General features: G+C 59.0%; 1 protein-coding gene across 1 annotated transcript; it reads left to right on the top strand.

The window, feature by feature from the left end:
• The first annotated feature begins 147 nt into the window (after positions 1-147).
• Positions 148-10,989, top strand: LOC144274699 (zinc-alpha-2-glycoprotein-like). Its single transcript, XM_077833729.1, has 8 exons — positions 148-205; positions 3,416-3,676; positions 5,172-5,447; positions 5,617-5,889; positions 6,813-7,067; positions 9,218-9,334; positions 9,815-9,847; positions 10,238-10,989. Exons 1-8 carry the CDS (start codon positions 148-150, stop codon positions 10,294-10,296), a joined length of 1,332 nt encoding a protein of 443 aa, XP_077689855.1. The 3' UTR covers positions 10,297-10,989.
• The last annotated feature ends 5,730 nt before the right edge of the window (positions 10,990-16,719 follow it).

The raw sequence follows: 16,719 nt of genomic DNA, 5'->3' as shown, positions 1-16,719 counted from the left end.
CCGCCGGCCGCGCGGAGCTCCGCCCAGAGATCCCGCCCGGCGGCCCCGTTGGCCGGGGCCGGCCCCACGTGTGACCGGGGCGGGCTGGGCGCCGGCTGGGCTAGCGGGCTCTCCCCTGCCGGTGTGGGCAGACCCGGCCGCGGTGCCATGGCGCTGGTCCTCGCCCTAGGGCTGTGCTGGGGGGCGCTGGCGGCGGGGGGGACGAGCAGACCCGGGAGGACCGGCTGGAAACCCGGGAGAGAAACGCCCAGCGGGGCCGGTCCCGTCCCGTCGGCGGGTCAGGCGCTGGGGCCGCTGCGCTGGGGCCGGCCGTGGGAGAGCGCGGCTGGCCCGGGACGGGGGGTCCCTCCCCGCAGGGCGCGGCCGGGACGCTGGGCCAGGGCGGGGGAAGGGGCCCCGGGGTCCGGGGCCCGGGGCGAGTCGCCGAGAGCCGCTGCGGGTGCGTGGCTGGGGTGGGGGGACGGGACTGGCTGGGACCCTCCGGCAGCCCCTGGCTAAGGGGGCACACCGGGGCGCTCAGCGGGGCGGGGCTGGCGGGCGAAGGGGCCTGGGGGTGACGGGCAGCGGGGACCCCGCTCGGGGCAGGCCTGGGGTGCGGGTTGTGCGGGGGGCGCGGCGCTGTGGAGGCTGGCCGGTGGGGCGGGGCCCTGGCATCGGGGCCCAGGCCTGGGAGCTCTGGGGTGGGGGACTGGCCTGGGAGCCGCTGCCCCTAACCCAGAAAGAACAGGGGGACTCGTGGCACCTGAGAGAGGAACCATTTACCTGAGCGTCCGCTTTCCTGAGCGACAGCTCACTGCATGGGACGCGTTCAGTGGAAAATACAGGGGGGAGATTTATATACCCAGAGAACAGGAAACCATGGGGGTTACCCTACACACTGGAAGGAGAGCGATCAGGTAAGCTGAGCTATTACCAGCGGGGAACCTTTTGTGGTGATAATCAAGGTGGGCCATTTCCAGCAGTTGACAGGAACGTCTGAGGAAGGGGGTGGGGTGGGGGAATAAACCCGGGGAAATAGTTTTACTTTGTGTAATGACCCATCCACTCCCAGTCTCTATTCAAGCCTAAGTTAATTGTATCCAGTTTGCAAATTAATTCCAATTCAGCAGTCTCTCCTTGGAGTCTGTTTTTGAAGTTTTTTTTGTTGAAGAATTGCCACTTCTAGGTCTGTAATCGAGTGACCAGAGATTGAAGTGTTCTCCGACTGGTTTATGAATGTTATAATTCTTGGTGTCTGATTTGCGTCCATTTATTCTTATACGTAGAGACTGCCCGGTTTGGCCAATGTGCATGGCAGAGGGGCATTGCTGGCCCATGATGGCGTAGATCACATTGGTAGATGTGCAGGTGAACGAGCCTCTGATCGCGTGGCTGATGTGATTAGGCCCTATGATGGTGTCCCCTGAATAGATATGTGGACACAGTTGGCAACGGGCTTTGTTGCGAGGATAGGTTCCTGGGTTAGTGGTTCTGTTGTGTGGTGTGTGGTTGCTGGTGAGTATTTGCTTCAGGTTGGGGGCTGTCTGTAGGCAAGGACTGGCCTGTCTCCCAAGATCTGTGAGAGTGAGGGGTCGTCCTTCAGGATAGGTTGTAGATCCTTAATAATGCGTTGGAGGGGTTTGAGTTGGAGGCTGAAGGTGACGGCTAGTGGCGTTCTGTTATTTTCTTTGTTGGGCCTGTCCTGTAGCAGGTGACTTCTGGGTTTATATACCAGTCGGAGAACACTTCAATCTCTCTGGTCGCTCGATTACAGACCTAAAAGTGGCAATTCTTCAACAAAAAGACTTCAAAAACAGACTCCAGCGAGAGACTGCTGAGTTGGAATTAATTTGCAAACTGGATACAATTAACTTAGGCTTGACTAGAGACTGGGAGTGGGTGGGTCATTACACAAAGTGAAACTATTTCCCCGGGTTTATTCCCCCTCCTGCTGTTCTTGTAAAGTGCTGGAAATGGCACACCTTGATTATCACTACCAAAGGTTCCCCCCCTCCCCCCATCTTCAGGTGGTAATAGCTCACCTCACCTGATCACTCTGGTTACCCTGTGTCTGGCAACACCCATTGTTTCCTGTTCTCTGTGTCTATAAATCTCCCCCCTGTATTTTCCACTGAATGTGTCCGATGCAGTGAGCTGTAGCTCACGAAAGCTTATCTCAAATAAATTTATTCATCTCTAAGGTGCCACAAGTCCTCCTGTTCTTTTTACGGATACAGACGAACCCGGCTGCTGCTCTGAAACCTGCCTCTCACTCGTGTCCCGTTGGGGTGCGGCCGGCCGCTGGAGGGTGGGGGGGCGGTGACAAGCCCTTAGCGCCAGAGGGGCTTGGAGAAGGACCCCGACATGTGGCTGGGGGTGGCCCAGGGGCCAGGGAGGTGCCGTGTGCTGGCCTCCTGACAACCCGGGAAGAGGTGGCCGAGCTGTGACCCGCAGGATAGCGCTGCTCATGTCACAGAGTGGGGACAAGGGTTAATCCGTCCATCTTCAGACAGGAACTCCTGCTCCCCCCGGACCCCCAACACCTTTAGCACATAGAGAAAATCAGCCAGTGCCCCTGCAGGTAGTGCGTGCAGCCCCCGGCATCCACGGAGGGGGCAGAGTTAAGGGCGTTGGCACCCGTTGGAGTCCCAACCTGGCCCCCAACCACCAAACTGTCCCTCATCCACTTCAGCCCCTGTTGCCGCCCCGGCTGTGTTCTCTGGCCCTCCGGAGGTGGCTTTGTGCCACTCTGCAGAGGGCGTCTTCGACCCCCACCATGTGCCGTAGTTACCCAACTGCCCCTCAGCCCAGGGGGTTTCTCTCTCCCGGGGGCTCTGCTCCTCTGCCTCTAATGCCCCCCTTCCCCAGGGCGTCTGGACTGAGCAGGCCCATGGGGGCACTGGCAGTGACAGCCTTCTCTGGCAGCTCCCTCAGGTTCTTCCCATTCTCCGCTCCCATTTCTAACTATAATAAAACTCCTGGCCCTGAAACTGTGGGCCAAGAAAACCTCCCAGCTGTCACCCCCCGACAGGAGGGTTTCTCACTGGCTACAGCCAGCCTGAGACAACAGCCCTGCGAGGGCTGAGCTGCCCCATTCATCTCAATGGGTGGGTTAACCCTGAACCTTAATGATGGAGATGGTACACGTTGACATTGCTCAGTATGTCACCGCGGAACATTTTAGCAGAAGCCTCTGGTTTTTCTGGCATTATGGGTGAGGCTTGGGGACAGCCCTGCCCCACTGCTCTGACCCCCATGGCTGCTGCATCCTCTTTCCCACTGATTCTCTGCAAGCCCTATCGCTGAGGGTAGCAGAGGGGGGTTAAGAATGGGGTGTGATTGGAGATGGGGGCTCAGCCTGACCCATGGGGGCAAACCCTCCTCCCCTGGGTAAAGGGATAAGAGGGCCCTTAACTTGTCTTTCCCGCTGGTCCAGAGCCCCACAGCTTGGACATCCTGATCACCGGGCTGAACGAGCCGGGCGGGACTCACAGGTTCTTCATGCTCGCCAAGCTGGACGGTCTGGAGCTCGCCTCCTACAGCAGCGACACCCGAGAGCTGAAACCCCTGAAGGAGTGGGCGGTGCAGGCCGTTGGCGTGAGGTATTTAAGGAAGAAGACCGAGGAGTTCAGGCTCTACGAGGCCATCTCCCGAGTGGTGACTCGCCGGTGGATGGCGCAGCACAACCAGACCGGCGGTGAGTGCTGCCCCCACGCCGAGCTCCCAGCGCCCACAACCTCACCGCCGGCAGCCCCAGGGCGCGGGAACCTGCACCAGCTTTCCAGCCCTGATTGGCTGCCCTTCCCCACTGCCCCGCCTCCGGGGGTAGAGCAGCCAATCAGGGCAGCGGCAGGAGCGTGGCCGAGTTCTTGCTCCCTAGAGTCAGGTCTCTGTGGCCAGAGGCTGGCTGGGAACCAGGCCCCGGGGCGGGGCGGGGGATCTGTGCAGTGACTTACCCCACTCTGTAAGTACCCGCGTGTCACGGACTCACAGATCGTGCCTACTCTTGGCCCCGTGGGGGGGTGCCCCTTTCAGTGCGACAGCCCTTCTCTCGGGGGTCCACCCCTCCACCTCCTGGAGCCGCACCTCTCTGAGCTAAAGCATGCCTGTCTCTGTCGTGGGCCCCCTCAGGGAGTCCCCTCTCTCTGGACCCCCAGGGCCTCCACCCCCCCGAAGGGGATGATGCCCCCCTGTTCTCTAGGCTGGAGTGACTCTCAGCTAGCATAAAACAGGAAGGGTTATTGAGCATTGAACCCAGCACAGGAAACTCTCCAGGCCTCAGACCTGGCCTCCCTCAGCACAGCACGCCCCAGTCTCCCCTGCATCCAGGGGGGCTCTGCCTGCTCCCTCTCTCCAGCCCCGAGCCCCCCTGCTTCCCAGCTGGGCATCTGCTATCACCGGCCCCAAGCCCCCCCTCTGTCCATTGTCTTCTCTCCAGGTAAACAGGGTCCCCTGGGCCTCCTCTCCTCTCTTCACAGCCCATTGTCCCCCCACCGGCCAGACCGGGCTGGGATTCCTGAGCCAGGTCACCAGTCGCTGGGGTCTCCGTTCTCCACGCCAGTGGTTGGGGTCCCAACTTCCCTCGCCGGCCCTCTGTAACAACAAACTCCCTCTCCCATCACCTCGTTAAGCCCGTAGCACCGAGGGAAACTGAGTCCCACCCCCTCTGCATGCAACCCATAGGAAAACCAAGAAAATCCCCCATAGGAAACAAGGAAAAACAAGAAACTCCCCCACTTTGTCACACCGCGTGGGCCGGGATTTCCGAGTGCACACGGAGCTTGAATCCCAGCCGCCTCGAGCGAGAGCTGGTGGCTGCAGCGAGACAGACTCAAAGGGGCTAATTTTAACCAGGAGTAACTCCTGCTGGGATCAGCTCAGCCAGGGGCGCAGGGGATTCTCCGCAGAGGCCGGACACCCCGTTCTGGACTTAGATGGAGCGATGGGCTCTCTGCGGGATGCACCCGACGCCCTGTGTGAGCTGGGCTCAGTCACTCTGTATCGCTGGCCTCAGTTTCCCCATCTGTGACCCAGGGACAATGGCCCAGCCCTGTGGCAGAGGGTGATGGGATACGTGTGTTAGGGATGGGGAGGGGCTCAGGTCCTGCAGTGACTGGGACGGGCAGGGGCCATAGATGTACTGGGACTTAGACAATATCCTGCACCGTTTTTCCGCCCTGTCTCTCCCCCAGGGATCCACACCCTGCAGCTCCACGTGAACTGTGTGCTGGACGGGGACACCCCCGTGCGAGGCCACTTTCGCTTTGCTTTCGACGGGCAGGATTTCCTCGTCCTGGAGAGAAACCAATCCGCGTGGGTGCCGCTCGCGCCCGGAGCCCTCAACGAGACGCTCTTCTGGGACGCCGGCCACACCTGGACCCTGTTTGCAAAGGAGTTCCTGCAGGAGGAGTGCGTGGCCACGCTGAGGAGCCTGCTGCGGGGCGGGACGGAGGCTCTGGGACGGCAGGGTGAGTCCGAGCAGCCGGCTGCACGGGCCGGAGGGAACCGCCGGCTGATGATGGAGCTGTGAGCGCCCCTCTCTCGCTCCCGTGGCCGCTAGTTCTCAGGGCTTTGCAGACTGCTCCGCCCTGGCTCAGGGCTGATTGCACCCCACTGACGTGTTCCCCTCCCCTCCAGTCCCCCCAGGGGTGTCGGTGACCTACAGAGATACCCCCCACGGCTCCGCCACCCTCTCCTGCCACGCCAGGGGCTTTTACCCGCGTCCCATCCGCGTCTCCTGGGTGCGGGACGGGGCGGAGATCCTGCCGCCCAGGAACGCCAGCGGGATCCTGCCCAACGCTGACGGCACCTACCAGCTCCAGCAGTCCCTGGAGATCCCCCCGCGGTGGGGCCACGGCTACGCCTGCCGGGTGGAGCACAGCAGCCTGGGGGAGCCGGCGCTCACCGCGGGTAAGGGGGGGCAAATGGCGGAACTCGGGGGTGGGGGGGGAGGGATGTCCCCTGTGGGGCAGCCCCCCCCAGGAGTGGGCGCTCCACAGCGGTGTCTGCGTGGCCTGATTTGCACCAGACAGCGCCTTGCACCGGTGTGAGTAGTGCCCTTCGAAAAGCATCTCCGGGAGCCCTAGCGTGGATGTCCTGAGACGGGGCTCCCCACCGCCGCCCCCCTTTGGGGCTGTAGCCGAGGGCTAAGCTGGCCGGGAAGCCCCTCGCTCCCGCGTGGGGTGTCTCTGAGCCATGCCAGGCCGAAGGTGCCTCTCCTCCTCGGCGGGTCAGTCCCCCGGGGGCAGTAACGCGGTGAAGACAAACATCCGAGGCATGGACGGAGTCGCTAATTGTGCCACGTGTAACTAGCAGGAACGCTCCTGTCCGGGCAGCCCCCCCTTCCGCCGCGCCAGGAACGCTCCTGTCCGGGCAGCCCCCCCTTCCGCCGCGCCCGGGGTGGTGTTTGTAGCTGTGATGTTCCCTTTTCGCTGCTTCCGCTCCGCGGGGCTGACAGGGCAGCTCATGGTGCTAAAACCGTGGGGCAGTCACGGCCCGAGCGCTGGTTCTGGGGGCAGTGGGGCTGCGAGGGGAGTGGGGCAGCCCGGGGCTGCAGGGCAGCCCGGGGCTGCAGGGCTGAACCTCCCTTGGGGTCTGGGAGCAGAGCTACATCCGTTCCCCCCTTTGCCAGCCGTTCGGCTCGGTATAAGGCCGCCGGGACGTGTCGCTCTCTAAGCCTTGGGTGTAAATACGTCCGTGTCCTGTAACCACTGAAATGGGGGGGTTGCAGGCGGCGCGTCCCCCTCGGTCCAGGCACCAAGGACTTAACAGTCAGAGCAGAACAAATTTACTGTGTGGCCTTTTCTCTCCCCCACGCCCGCCCCGCCCCACAGGTCTCCCCGAGGTCTCGGTTTCCCGCAGAGACGCCCCTGACGGCTCCGCCACCCTCTCCTGCCGCGCCAGGGGCTTTGACCCACATCCCGTCCGCGTCTCCTGGGTGCGGGACGGGAAGGAGACCCCAGCGCCCCCCATCAGTGACCCGTCCCAGCTCCAGAGGTCCGTGGGGATCCCGCAGCAGGGCGGGGACGGGCACAGCTACTCCTGCCGAGTGCAGCACCGCGGCCTGCAGGAGGCGCTAGCGACCACGGGTAATGGGCTCTCTCGGGGCAGGGGTGGGACCCCCGCTGGCACCACCCCCGAGCGGGTCTCCAGCGTGAGCCATTGCTGAGCACGTCCGGCTGCATCTCCTGCCCGGGGCAGGTACCGGAGTGAAGCCCACGGACCTGGCAGCCGGAGCCAGGTGCCCCCATCGCCCACGGACCTGGCAGCTGGACCCAGGTGCCCCCATCGCCCATGGCCCCCACGCTGTTCCCACCCACCTACCCGCATTGGAGGTTCCCGACAGCCAGGCCTCTCAAGGACTTGGACGCCGGCCGGGTTTGCTCCCCACCTGGGGGAATGAGACGTCTCTCTCCCCTGCCCCCCCGAAAGGGGCCTGCCCCAAACCGCACTGGTCTGTGCCCCCACGAGCAGCCTGCAGCAAGCTGGGTCCAGCGTCCCACGGGTCAGTGCCTCGGGCTGCGGGGGGGCTGGGACGGCTCCTTCCCAATGAACAGGAGACTTTCACCCTGAGAACTCCAAGCTCAGCCCCCACTGGGCAGGGCTTGGCCGTTACCCTGTCTCACATTACCCCCGGGGGGAAGGCTTTTGCCTCCAGCCTGGTCGAAACTGGAGCTCGGTGTTACATGGTTAGCCAGGAAGGAGGGAAGCTGCAGGAGTCTCTGTCAGGCACTGGCTGGGGTTCCCTCTCCCCATGGCCGGCACAGCTGGGGCTCCAGGGCTGGGTGCTACAGTATTTAGGGGCCCAACTTCCATTGACTTCAATACGTTACCAATCTGGGCTCAGCCCCTTCACCCCAAGGACACTTTATTGGCTGGACCCACCGGCTGGGAGCTGCCAGGTGTGAGGAAAAGCCGGAGGCCCGCAGTGTCTGTCAGGGACATGTACGATCCCCTTTCTCCACCCAGGATGGGGTCACATGCTTTGTTTGGGGCTCGATCCCCGTGTCTGTTCCTGAGCTGGGGCAGGTCTCTGCAGCGCGGGGCCAGCCCTGTCCATCTCCACCGATCAGGTGCTGATTTTCTACGTCGCTTTTTGATGAGACATGTTTAAGGTTCCTGGTGGTTTGAGGGAATCTCTCTCGTATTCCACGCGTGGCATGGAAAGTGTCTGTCTCCCTCTCCTCTGTCCCCATGGCTGCGCGTTTGCTCCTCTCTGGGGTCGGACGAGAGCCGAGCAGGGAACCGTTCTCCCAGCCTGGGAAAAACATTGAGATTTCCACACGCTCCAGCTTTTCATCCTGCTGCAGGATGGGAGAATCTCAGACTTTCACAAACTGAAAATCCGAAGGATCTTTCTCTTCAGGTCAATGGAAACACTTTGATTTGAGAAATTTGAAATGTTTGGTTTCAGTTTTGACCTTCGATTTTTTTTAAAAAAACATTTATTTACTGTAAATTCACTTACTTGTCTCGCTGAAAAGTTGTTTTGAGCTGAGAAAGGGGATTTCACACGAAAACACTGAAACAGGACGTCTGACAATTTCAAAACTTTTCCAAAAGGGGAAATTGGTTAAAACCGACCCTTTGCCCGGAACCGTTTCTGTTTCGCAGAAGTGACGTTTTAGGATGGAAACCGTTCCAAGCAGTTCCCATCTGTGCCTTTCAGCAGAGGGAGAAGGAAACGTCACACGGATGAGGGACTCTCCCGGTGTCCCTGCAACACACATGATAGGAGCAGCCAGGAGTGGGTCGTATCCAGCCCTCAGGAACTGTCCCAGGTTCCCAGCTGGGCTCTGCCCCGGCCTGTCCGCAGTGACCCCGTTGCTGTGCGGGCCCCCGAGCACCCTTGGGACAGCCCCGCAGCCCAGCTACCCCCCGACCAGGGCCTGTGACTTCAGCCCCCACCTTTCGCGGCCGCTGTGTGTGGCGGGGCTGGCTGAAGTTGGACTCTGCGGGGATGTTGCCTGCTTTAGGGACACAGCCAGGGCTGTCCGGGGCTAACGGCCCATCCTGGCTCTCCCCATGCCAGCTCAGGGCCCTGCCAGCCACGGGTGGAGTTCCCAGGCCAAGCCGTCTGGTTCCAGCGTGACCCGGACCCTGGCCCTTGTCCCCCTGCCCGGGGCGGGGGGGTCACTCGGCCCCCCATGGGCAGCGACACAGAGCGGGGAGGGCCCTGAGTCAGTCGCCCGGTAAATCCCCCATTCGCCCCAGTGACCATCTCTCCTTGTCCCTGCAGCGCCCGGGGAGCTGGGGGGCCTGGCCCCCGGGATCCTGGCCACCCTCGGCCTTGCTGCACTGACTGGGGCCAGTGCCGCGGTGGCTGGTTTCGTGGTGTGGAGGAGAAAGCGCTCGGGTAAGGGAGCGACGGGGGGCGGGGGAGGAGGTTCCCATCAGGCAGAACCTGGGGAGGGGCACGGAGAGGGTGCCAATCTCCTCTGGGAGGGCGGGGCGGGGCCAGGTCACGGGGCCGTGGGGTGGAGTGGGTAGCCCCATGGCAAGGGGCTGTGGCATGGGGTGGGGCGGGTTCCTGCCTCGGCAGAGACGGGTGATGAGCTGGGCTGGGGTAGGTGGGGTAAGGATCACCGTGGGGCGGGTGTCCTTGGCTGGCCGGGGGTAGAGTTGGGGGTCACTAGGAAGGGGGGGTTCAGGTGGGGCAGGGATTGCTGGAGGGGGGGGTCCTTGGCTGGCCGGGGGCATGGAGATGGGGGTCACTGTGACAGCGGGGTTCAGGTGGGACCAGGATTGCTGGAGGGACGGGGGGCCCCCCAACCATTTCAGCCCTCCCCCCCCGGGCCCGGTCGTGATGCGCTCGGGCTCTCTGCTTCCATTTCAGACTCCGGCAGAAGCGGCTTCACCCCGACTCCCAGTGAGTGACCCCAGGGACACAGGGACCGATTCCTTCCCCCCACCCCCGGGGACTGCCCTGCCCCAGTGCATTGTGGGTTCACTGGGGGGTGGCGGGGGTCCCTCGCTGGCTAGGCCCTGCCCCTGGTCTACTGGTCCCGGTCACCCGCCCCACGCAGCCGCCTCCCTAGAACCCAGCAGGGGCGGCCAGTCCCTCTGTGCCCACCCGACGCCAGGCCGGCTGGGGCTGGGCTCGGGGTTAGCAGCCGCCGGAGCCGTCGTCCATTGGGCAGGGCCCCCAGAGACTCGGTCTGGGACTCCGGGAGCTGGGAAACCCCACGGGGTGGTGGTGAAGGGGGGTGTCACACCGTGAAATCGGGAACACGGAATAAACCTTCCTCTGTCTCCCCAGGAGAAGACCCCGCGCCCAGCCCGGACCCTGCTTGCCAACGTGACACCACGCCTGTGTGACGGGCCGGGCGCCTGGTCACCCCACCGCCCCTGCCGGCCCGGACCCCGCCGACCAGTGTCGGACCCTGCCGGTGTGAGAGGCCGGGTGCTGCTCAGCCGGACTGGAGATAAGGCGCCAAGTTTTGCCAGTGAGGGGGATAACAGAAGCGTGTTGGAATAGTAGTCGTGACCGGAGTGCGGGTATGGAAGGGTAGGTGCTGTTTAGGAAAGACCGAAACGAAGGTAAAGGTGGTGGAGCAGCATTGTACATCAATGAGGAGGTCGAATGTAAAGCAATACGAAGCGATGGAATGGATAAGACAGAGTCCGTCTGGGCAAAAATCACATGGGGGAAGAAAACTACTCGAGCCTCCCCTGGGATAGTGCTTGGGGTGTGCTGGAGACCGCCGGGATCCGACGCGGATATGGACAGAGCCCTCTTTAATGTTTTTAATGAAGTAAATACTAATGGAAACTGCGTGATCATGGGAGACTTTACCTTCCCAGATACAGACTGGAGGGCGAGTGCTAGGAATAATAATCGGGCTCAGATGTTCCTAGATGCGATAGCTGATGGATTCCTTCATCAAGTAGTTGCTGAACCAACTAGAGGGGATGCCATTTTAGATTTGGTTTTGGTGCGTAGTGAGAACCTCGTAGAAGAAATGGTTGTAGAAGATAATCTTGGTTCGAGCGATCGTGAGCTAATTCAGTTCAAACTGAACGGAAGGATAAACAAAAATAAATCTGTGACTAGGGTTTTTGATTTCAAAAGGGCTGACTTTCAAAAATTAAGGAAATTAGTTAGGGAAGTGGATTGGACTGAAGAACTTATGGATCTGAGGGTAGAGAAGGCCTGTGATTACTTTAAGTCAAAGCTGCAGAAGCTATCAGAAGTCTGCATCCCAAGAAAGGGGGAAAAAATTCATAGGCTGGAGTTGTAGACCAAGCTGGATGAGCAAGCATCTCAGAGAGGTGATTAAGAAAAAGCAGAAAGCCTACAGGGAGTGGAAGATGGGAGGGATCAGCAAGGAAAGCTACCTTACTGAGGTCAGAACATGTAGGGATAAAGTGAGACAGGCTAAAAGTCAAGTCGAGTTGGACCTTGCAAAGGGAATTAAAACCAATAGTAAAAGGTTCTATAGCCATATAAATAAGAAGAAAACCAAGAAAGAAGAAGTGGGACCGCTGAACACCGAGGATGGAGTGGAGGTTAAGGATAATCTAGGCATGGCCCAATATCTAAACGAACACTTTGCCTCAGTCTTTAATAAGGCTAATGAGGAGCTTAGGGATAATGGTAGCATGACAAATGGGAAGGAGGAGATGGAGGTAGATATTACCATATCTGAGGTAGAAGCGAAACTCGAACAGTTTAATGGGACTAAATCGGGGGGCCCAGATAATCTTCATCCAAGAATATTAAAGGAATTGGCACTCGAAATTGCAAGCCCATTAGCAAGAATTTTTAATGAATCTGTATACTCGGGTTATACCGTATGATTGGAGAATTGCTAACATAGTTCCTATTTTTAAGAAAGGGAAAAAAAGTGATCCGGGTAAGATAGGCCTGTTCGTTTGACATCTGTAGTGTGCAAGGTCTTGGAAAAAATTTTGAAGGAGAAAGTAGTTAAGGACATTGAGGTCAATGGTAAATGGGACAAAATACAACATGGTTTTACAAAAGGTAGATCGTGCCAAACCAACCTGATCTCCTTCTTTGAGAAAGTAACAGATTTTTTAGACAAAGGAAACGCAGTGGATCTAATTTACCTAGATTTCAGTAAGGCGTTTGATACCATGCCACATGGGGAATTATTAGTTAAATTGGAAAAGATGGGGATCAATATGAACATTGAAAGGTGGATAAGGAATTGGTTAAAGGGGAGACTACAGCGGGTCCTACTGAAAGGTGAACTGTCAGGCTGGAGGGAGGTTACCAGTGGAGTTCCTCAGGGATCGGTTTTGGGACCAATCTTATTTAATCTTTTTATTACTGACCTCGGCACAAAAAGTGGGAGTGTGCTAATAAAGTTTGCTAATAAATTTAGAGAAGGACCGGGATATCATACAGGAAGATTTGGATGACCTTGTAAACTGGAGTAATAGTTATAGGACGAAATTTAATAGTGAGAAGTGCAAGGTCATGCTTTTAGGGATTAATAACAAGAATTTTAGTTATAAGCTGGGGACGCATCAATTAGAAGTAACGGAGGAGGAAAAGGACCTTGGAGTATTGGTTGATCATAGGATGACTATGAGCCGCCAATGTGATGTGGCCATGAAAAAAGCTAATGCGGTCTTGGGATGCATCAGGAGAGGTATTTCCAGTAGGGATAAGGAGGTTTTAGTACCGTTATACAAGGCACTGGTGAGACCTCACCTGGAATACTGTGTGCAGTTCTGGTCTCCCATGTTTAAGAAGGATGAATTCAAACTGGAACAGGTACAGAGAAGGGCTACTAGGATGATCCGAGGAACGGAAAACTTGTCTTATGAAAGGAGACTCAAGGAGCTTGGCTTGTTTAGCGTGACTAAAAGAAGGTTGAGGGGAGATATGATTGCTCTCTCTAAATATATCAGAGGGATAAATACCGGAGAGGGAGAGGAATTATTTAAGCTCAGTACCAATGTGGACACAAGAACAAATGGATATAAACTGGTCATTGGGAAGTTTAGACTTGAAATTAGACGCAGGTTTCTAACCATCAGAGGAGTGAAGTTTTGGAATAGCCTTCCAAGGGAAGCAGTGGGGGCAAAAGATCTATCTGGCTTTAAGATTAAACTTGATAAGTTTATGGAGGAGATGGTATGATGGGATAACATGATTTTGGTAATTACTTGATCTTTAAATATTCATGGTAAATAGGCCCAATGGCCTGTGATGGGATGTTAGATGGGGTGGGATCTAAGTTACTACAGAAAATTCTTTCCTGGGTAACTGGCTGGTGAATCTTGCCCATATGCTCAGGATTCAGCTGATCGCCATATTTGGGGTCGGGAAGGAATTTTCCTCCAGGGCAGACTGGAAGAGGCCCTGGAGGTTTTTCGCCTTCCTCTGTAGCATGGGGCACGGGTCACTTGCTGGAGGATTCTCTGCTCCTTGAAGTCTTTAAACCACAATTTGAGGACTTCAATAGCTCAGACGTAGGTGAGGTTTTTCGCAGGAGTGGGGGGGTGAGGGTCTGTGGCCTGCGTTGTGCAGGAGGTCGGACTGGATGATCATAATGGTTCCTTCTGACCTTAGTATCTATGAATCTATAAACCCCTGGAGCTATTTCCCAAGGGTCCTGGTGGACTCTACACCACTGGCCTTGTTTAACTCACAGTTGGCTGGTTTTCTCCAGGATCTGCTCTGGGGATTATTGGAGCAGGTCTCTGGCCCCTGCTGTACAGGGGATCAGACCCGATGATCGCAGTGAACCCCTTTGGCTTTGGGAGCTGTGACTCTATGAACCCACCACCCATAGCCCTGCCTGCTGACCCGGACCCGCTGTCCAGCATCGGACCACGCCTGTGTGACAGGCCGGGCGCCCGGTCACCCCACCACCCACAGCCCCTGACTGCCAGGAGTCTCCCACAGCAGAGACCCTGCACGTGGCAGCCGTGGGCACGGCTCCTCCCCGGCCGCCAGAGCCTCCAGCTACCCAGGCCCTGCGGCTCTCGCACCGGCTCGGGACACAAACTCCCCACGCAGCTCGCTGGGCCCGTGCGGGTCCCGGAGAGCTCAGCGGGGCTGGATCGTCCTGCGAGCTGTGGGGTTCTGGCTCCCAGCTGGGCGGGCGGAGCCCTGGAGAATCGGATATGGGGGGTCTGCCAAGCAGCCCCCTCCCCACAGCCTGTCTCCTTCCTGCTGGCAGCCGCGGGGGAAGGGGCTGAGCCGGGAGGGGGCTGGGCTCTGGTTGGGGGCCAGGAGCCACTTGGCAGCTGGAGAGAAGCCCAGGAATGGTGCCAGAGCCGCACGTGGAATAGGTTGCGAGTGCCGGACGTCCCAGCCGGGGCAGGTCTGCCTGGGACTTGGGGAGCAGCAGAGACCCAGAGCCGGGAGCCCAAGGAGAGGGACTCCCTGAGCCTGGCCTGGAAACCCACAGACACCGAGTGGCTGGGCTGGAGTCCGGGCTGGAGCGGGGGCATGCGGCTGCTGGGTCCGGACTCTCCGCTGGGCCGCCCTGGGGGCCCGAACCGGAGCAGCTATCGCTTCCCTCGAACTGCAGCTGCCTCTGGGCTGGGGGATCTGCCCTTGCCCCCTTTGCTGCCGTCCCTAGTAAATACCCCTCCCCTGAGCCCTGTGTCTGAGTGTTACTGGGACGCCCGGGGCTGGCTGCGGTGCCGGGGTACAGTGGGTGCGGCTGGCACCCCAGGGCTCGGGTTCTCCGGCACTGAGCAACCTCAATCGTTACACGTGTGAGGAGGGGGATGTCCCCCCCTGCTCTGTCCCAGCCTGGGGGGTTCTGGGATTCATGGTAAAGCTGCATTTCATGCCCTGGAAGCAGTGGGGGAAGTACATAATTATTCCTGCCCCCACCTGTGGGGAAGGAGGATGCCGCACGAGTTCCAACCAAGGGGCTTAGCTGGCCCCTATGGCCCCCATGGCCCCCATCCGTGCTGCCCCAGAGCAAACCAATGGGTACAGCTAACCCCCTGCACCCCACTCCCTGTCTGAGGGGAGAGAACCCAGGAGTCCTGGCTCCCAGCCCCCTCTGCTCTAACCCACTAGACCCCACTCCCCTCCCAGAGCCGGGGATAGAACCCAGGAGTCCTGGCTCCCGCCTCCTCCTTCTCTAACTCACCAGATCCCACTCCCATCCCAGGGCTGGGGGCAGGGGTGTCTGCTGGTCTGGATGGGTCTGATCCAGGCAGGCTGGACCTATGGGGGAGGGGGAATACCGGCCCGCCTGGACCCGTTGGGCTCTGCCTGCGATGGCCCCCTGGCCCTGGCGGAGCTGGCTGCCTCGCAGGCGCAGGGGCCCCATCCTGACCCCTCTCTCCCCGGTTATAAATTGCTCTCAGGCCTCCAGCCCAGCAGCGATCCCCCCTCCCATGGTGCTCGGTCGTGGGAGTTGGGCGGGCAAGGGCGCCAGTCTGCTGGGTGTTTAACCCTGCACCTGCCATGGGCAAGTCTGGCACTGGGGGGTGGGGGGTGTCTATGGCCTGGTTCAAAGCCCTGGGTACATGCTGGGTCCTGGTGGCCCTGGGGTGGTCGATGGGAGGGAAGGACCCTGGTTGTGGCTGGCTGGACCCCACGTGCAGCCCGTAGCCCCTTCCCTGTGATGCAGCTGGCCCCTGCCCTGAGCCCCACAGCCGCCCCCTGACCCCTGCTGGCAGGTAGTGGGTGAGGTGGGCAGATTCTCTGCTCTGCTGTTCTCCGATCCCACCCCAGGCTCAGCCGCAACGCAGGGGGCATGGGGCTGGCACAGCTGCTGGGGGCAGGAGGCGGCCAGGGTGAGTGCCAGGGTGTGGGGGAGATGCAAGGGGTAGCCTGGGGGGTGGGCCATGAGCCTGAATGACCCTTCCTCTGCCCCAGCCCCCTGTGAGCCCCCATCCTTCCCTGGAATCTGAGGGACTCCCCCATGCTGAGCTCCCAGGGAGACAGGGCCTGGGTCCTGTGTGCTGTGGGGGGGTGTTGGGGTTCCCCTGAGCAGAGCAGTGTGGGGGTGGGGTAGTGCACAGGGGGAGTCGCGTGGGGGGAGCCCAGCCCTGAATTTCCCCCATCCCTCCTCTCCCTGAGCTGGTCCCTTCTGCCTACCTGACTCCAGCCAGGTGCACCCAGCCTGGCCAGCAGTGGCCCTGGCTAGCGACCAGCCTGGGTGCAATTTTAATAGTGGCGTGTTGCGATTTTTTGGCCCCCTTGCGTTTGTTTTTGTGGGTTTTTTAGAACATTTGGTTTGGTGATGGCCTTTGCACTTATTTTTTAATACACATATTTTATTCACACACAAAACAGGATTGATTTACACGGAGCATTTGAACAGGAGCATCAAGTTGCAATGCAGGAGAAAACAATCATTCCATTCTGTTACTTATTTCAAAATGCTAAACCTACAATGAAGTGGTGACCCGAAAGGTCTGTCACTGCCTTGAAATCAGCCCAGACCCAGATTCTGGCTGATGCATCTCTACCAATGGCTCATTGGGCCATTCCTTCCTGCTGCTTATAAAGGGTGGCTGGCAGGCTATGGTGAAATCCTACATCGATACGTTTAATACATGCTACATTGTTATTGTTTATTTTAAATTCTACAGAATACAAACATAACATTTTACTACTCCATGTCCCCCTTTTGACCCCCAGGAACAATTCTTGAGTGGGTGATATTTTATACAACTGCTTCATCGAAATATACAGAGAGGCCACTGGAGCTGGGGTGGTAATTTAATAAACATTTCTTTTGTTTAACAGCCCGTACACCCCATTCCTGGCAAGCAGACACAGGACACTATTAA

The sequence above is a fragment of the Eretmochelys imbricata genome, chromosome 14, assembly GCF_965152235.1.
Source record: "Eretmochelys imbricata isolate rEreImb1 chromosome 14, rEreImb1.hap1, whole genome shotgun sequence".
NCBI classification, from domain to species: Eukaryota; Metazoa; Chordata; order Testudines; family Cheloniidae; genus Eretmochelys; species Eretmochelys imbricata.
This window is presented reverse-complemented; position numbering and strand designations above follow the sequence as displayed.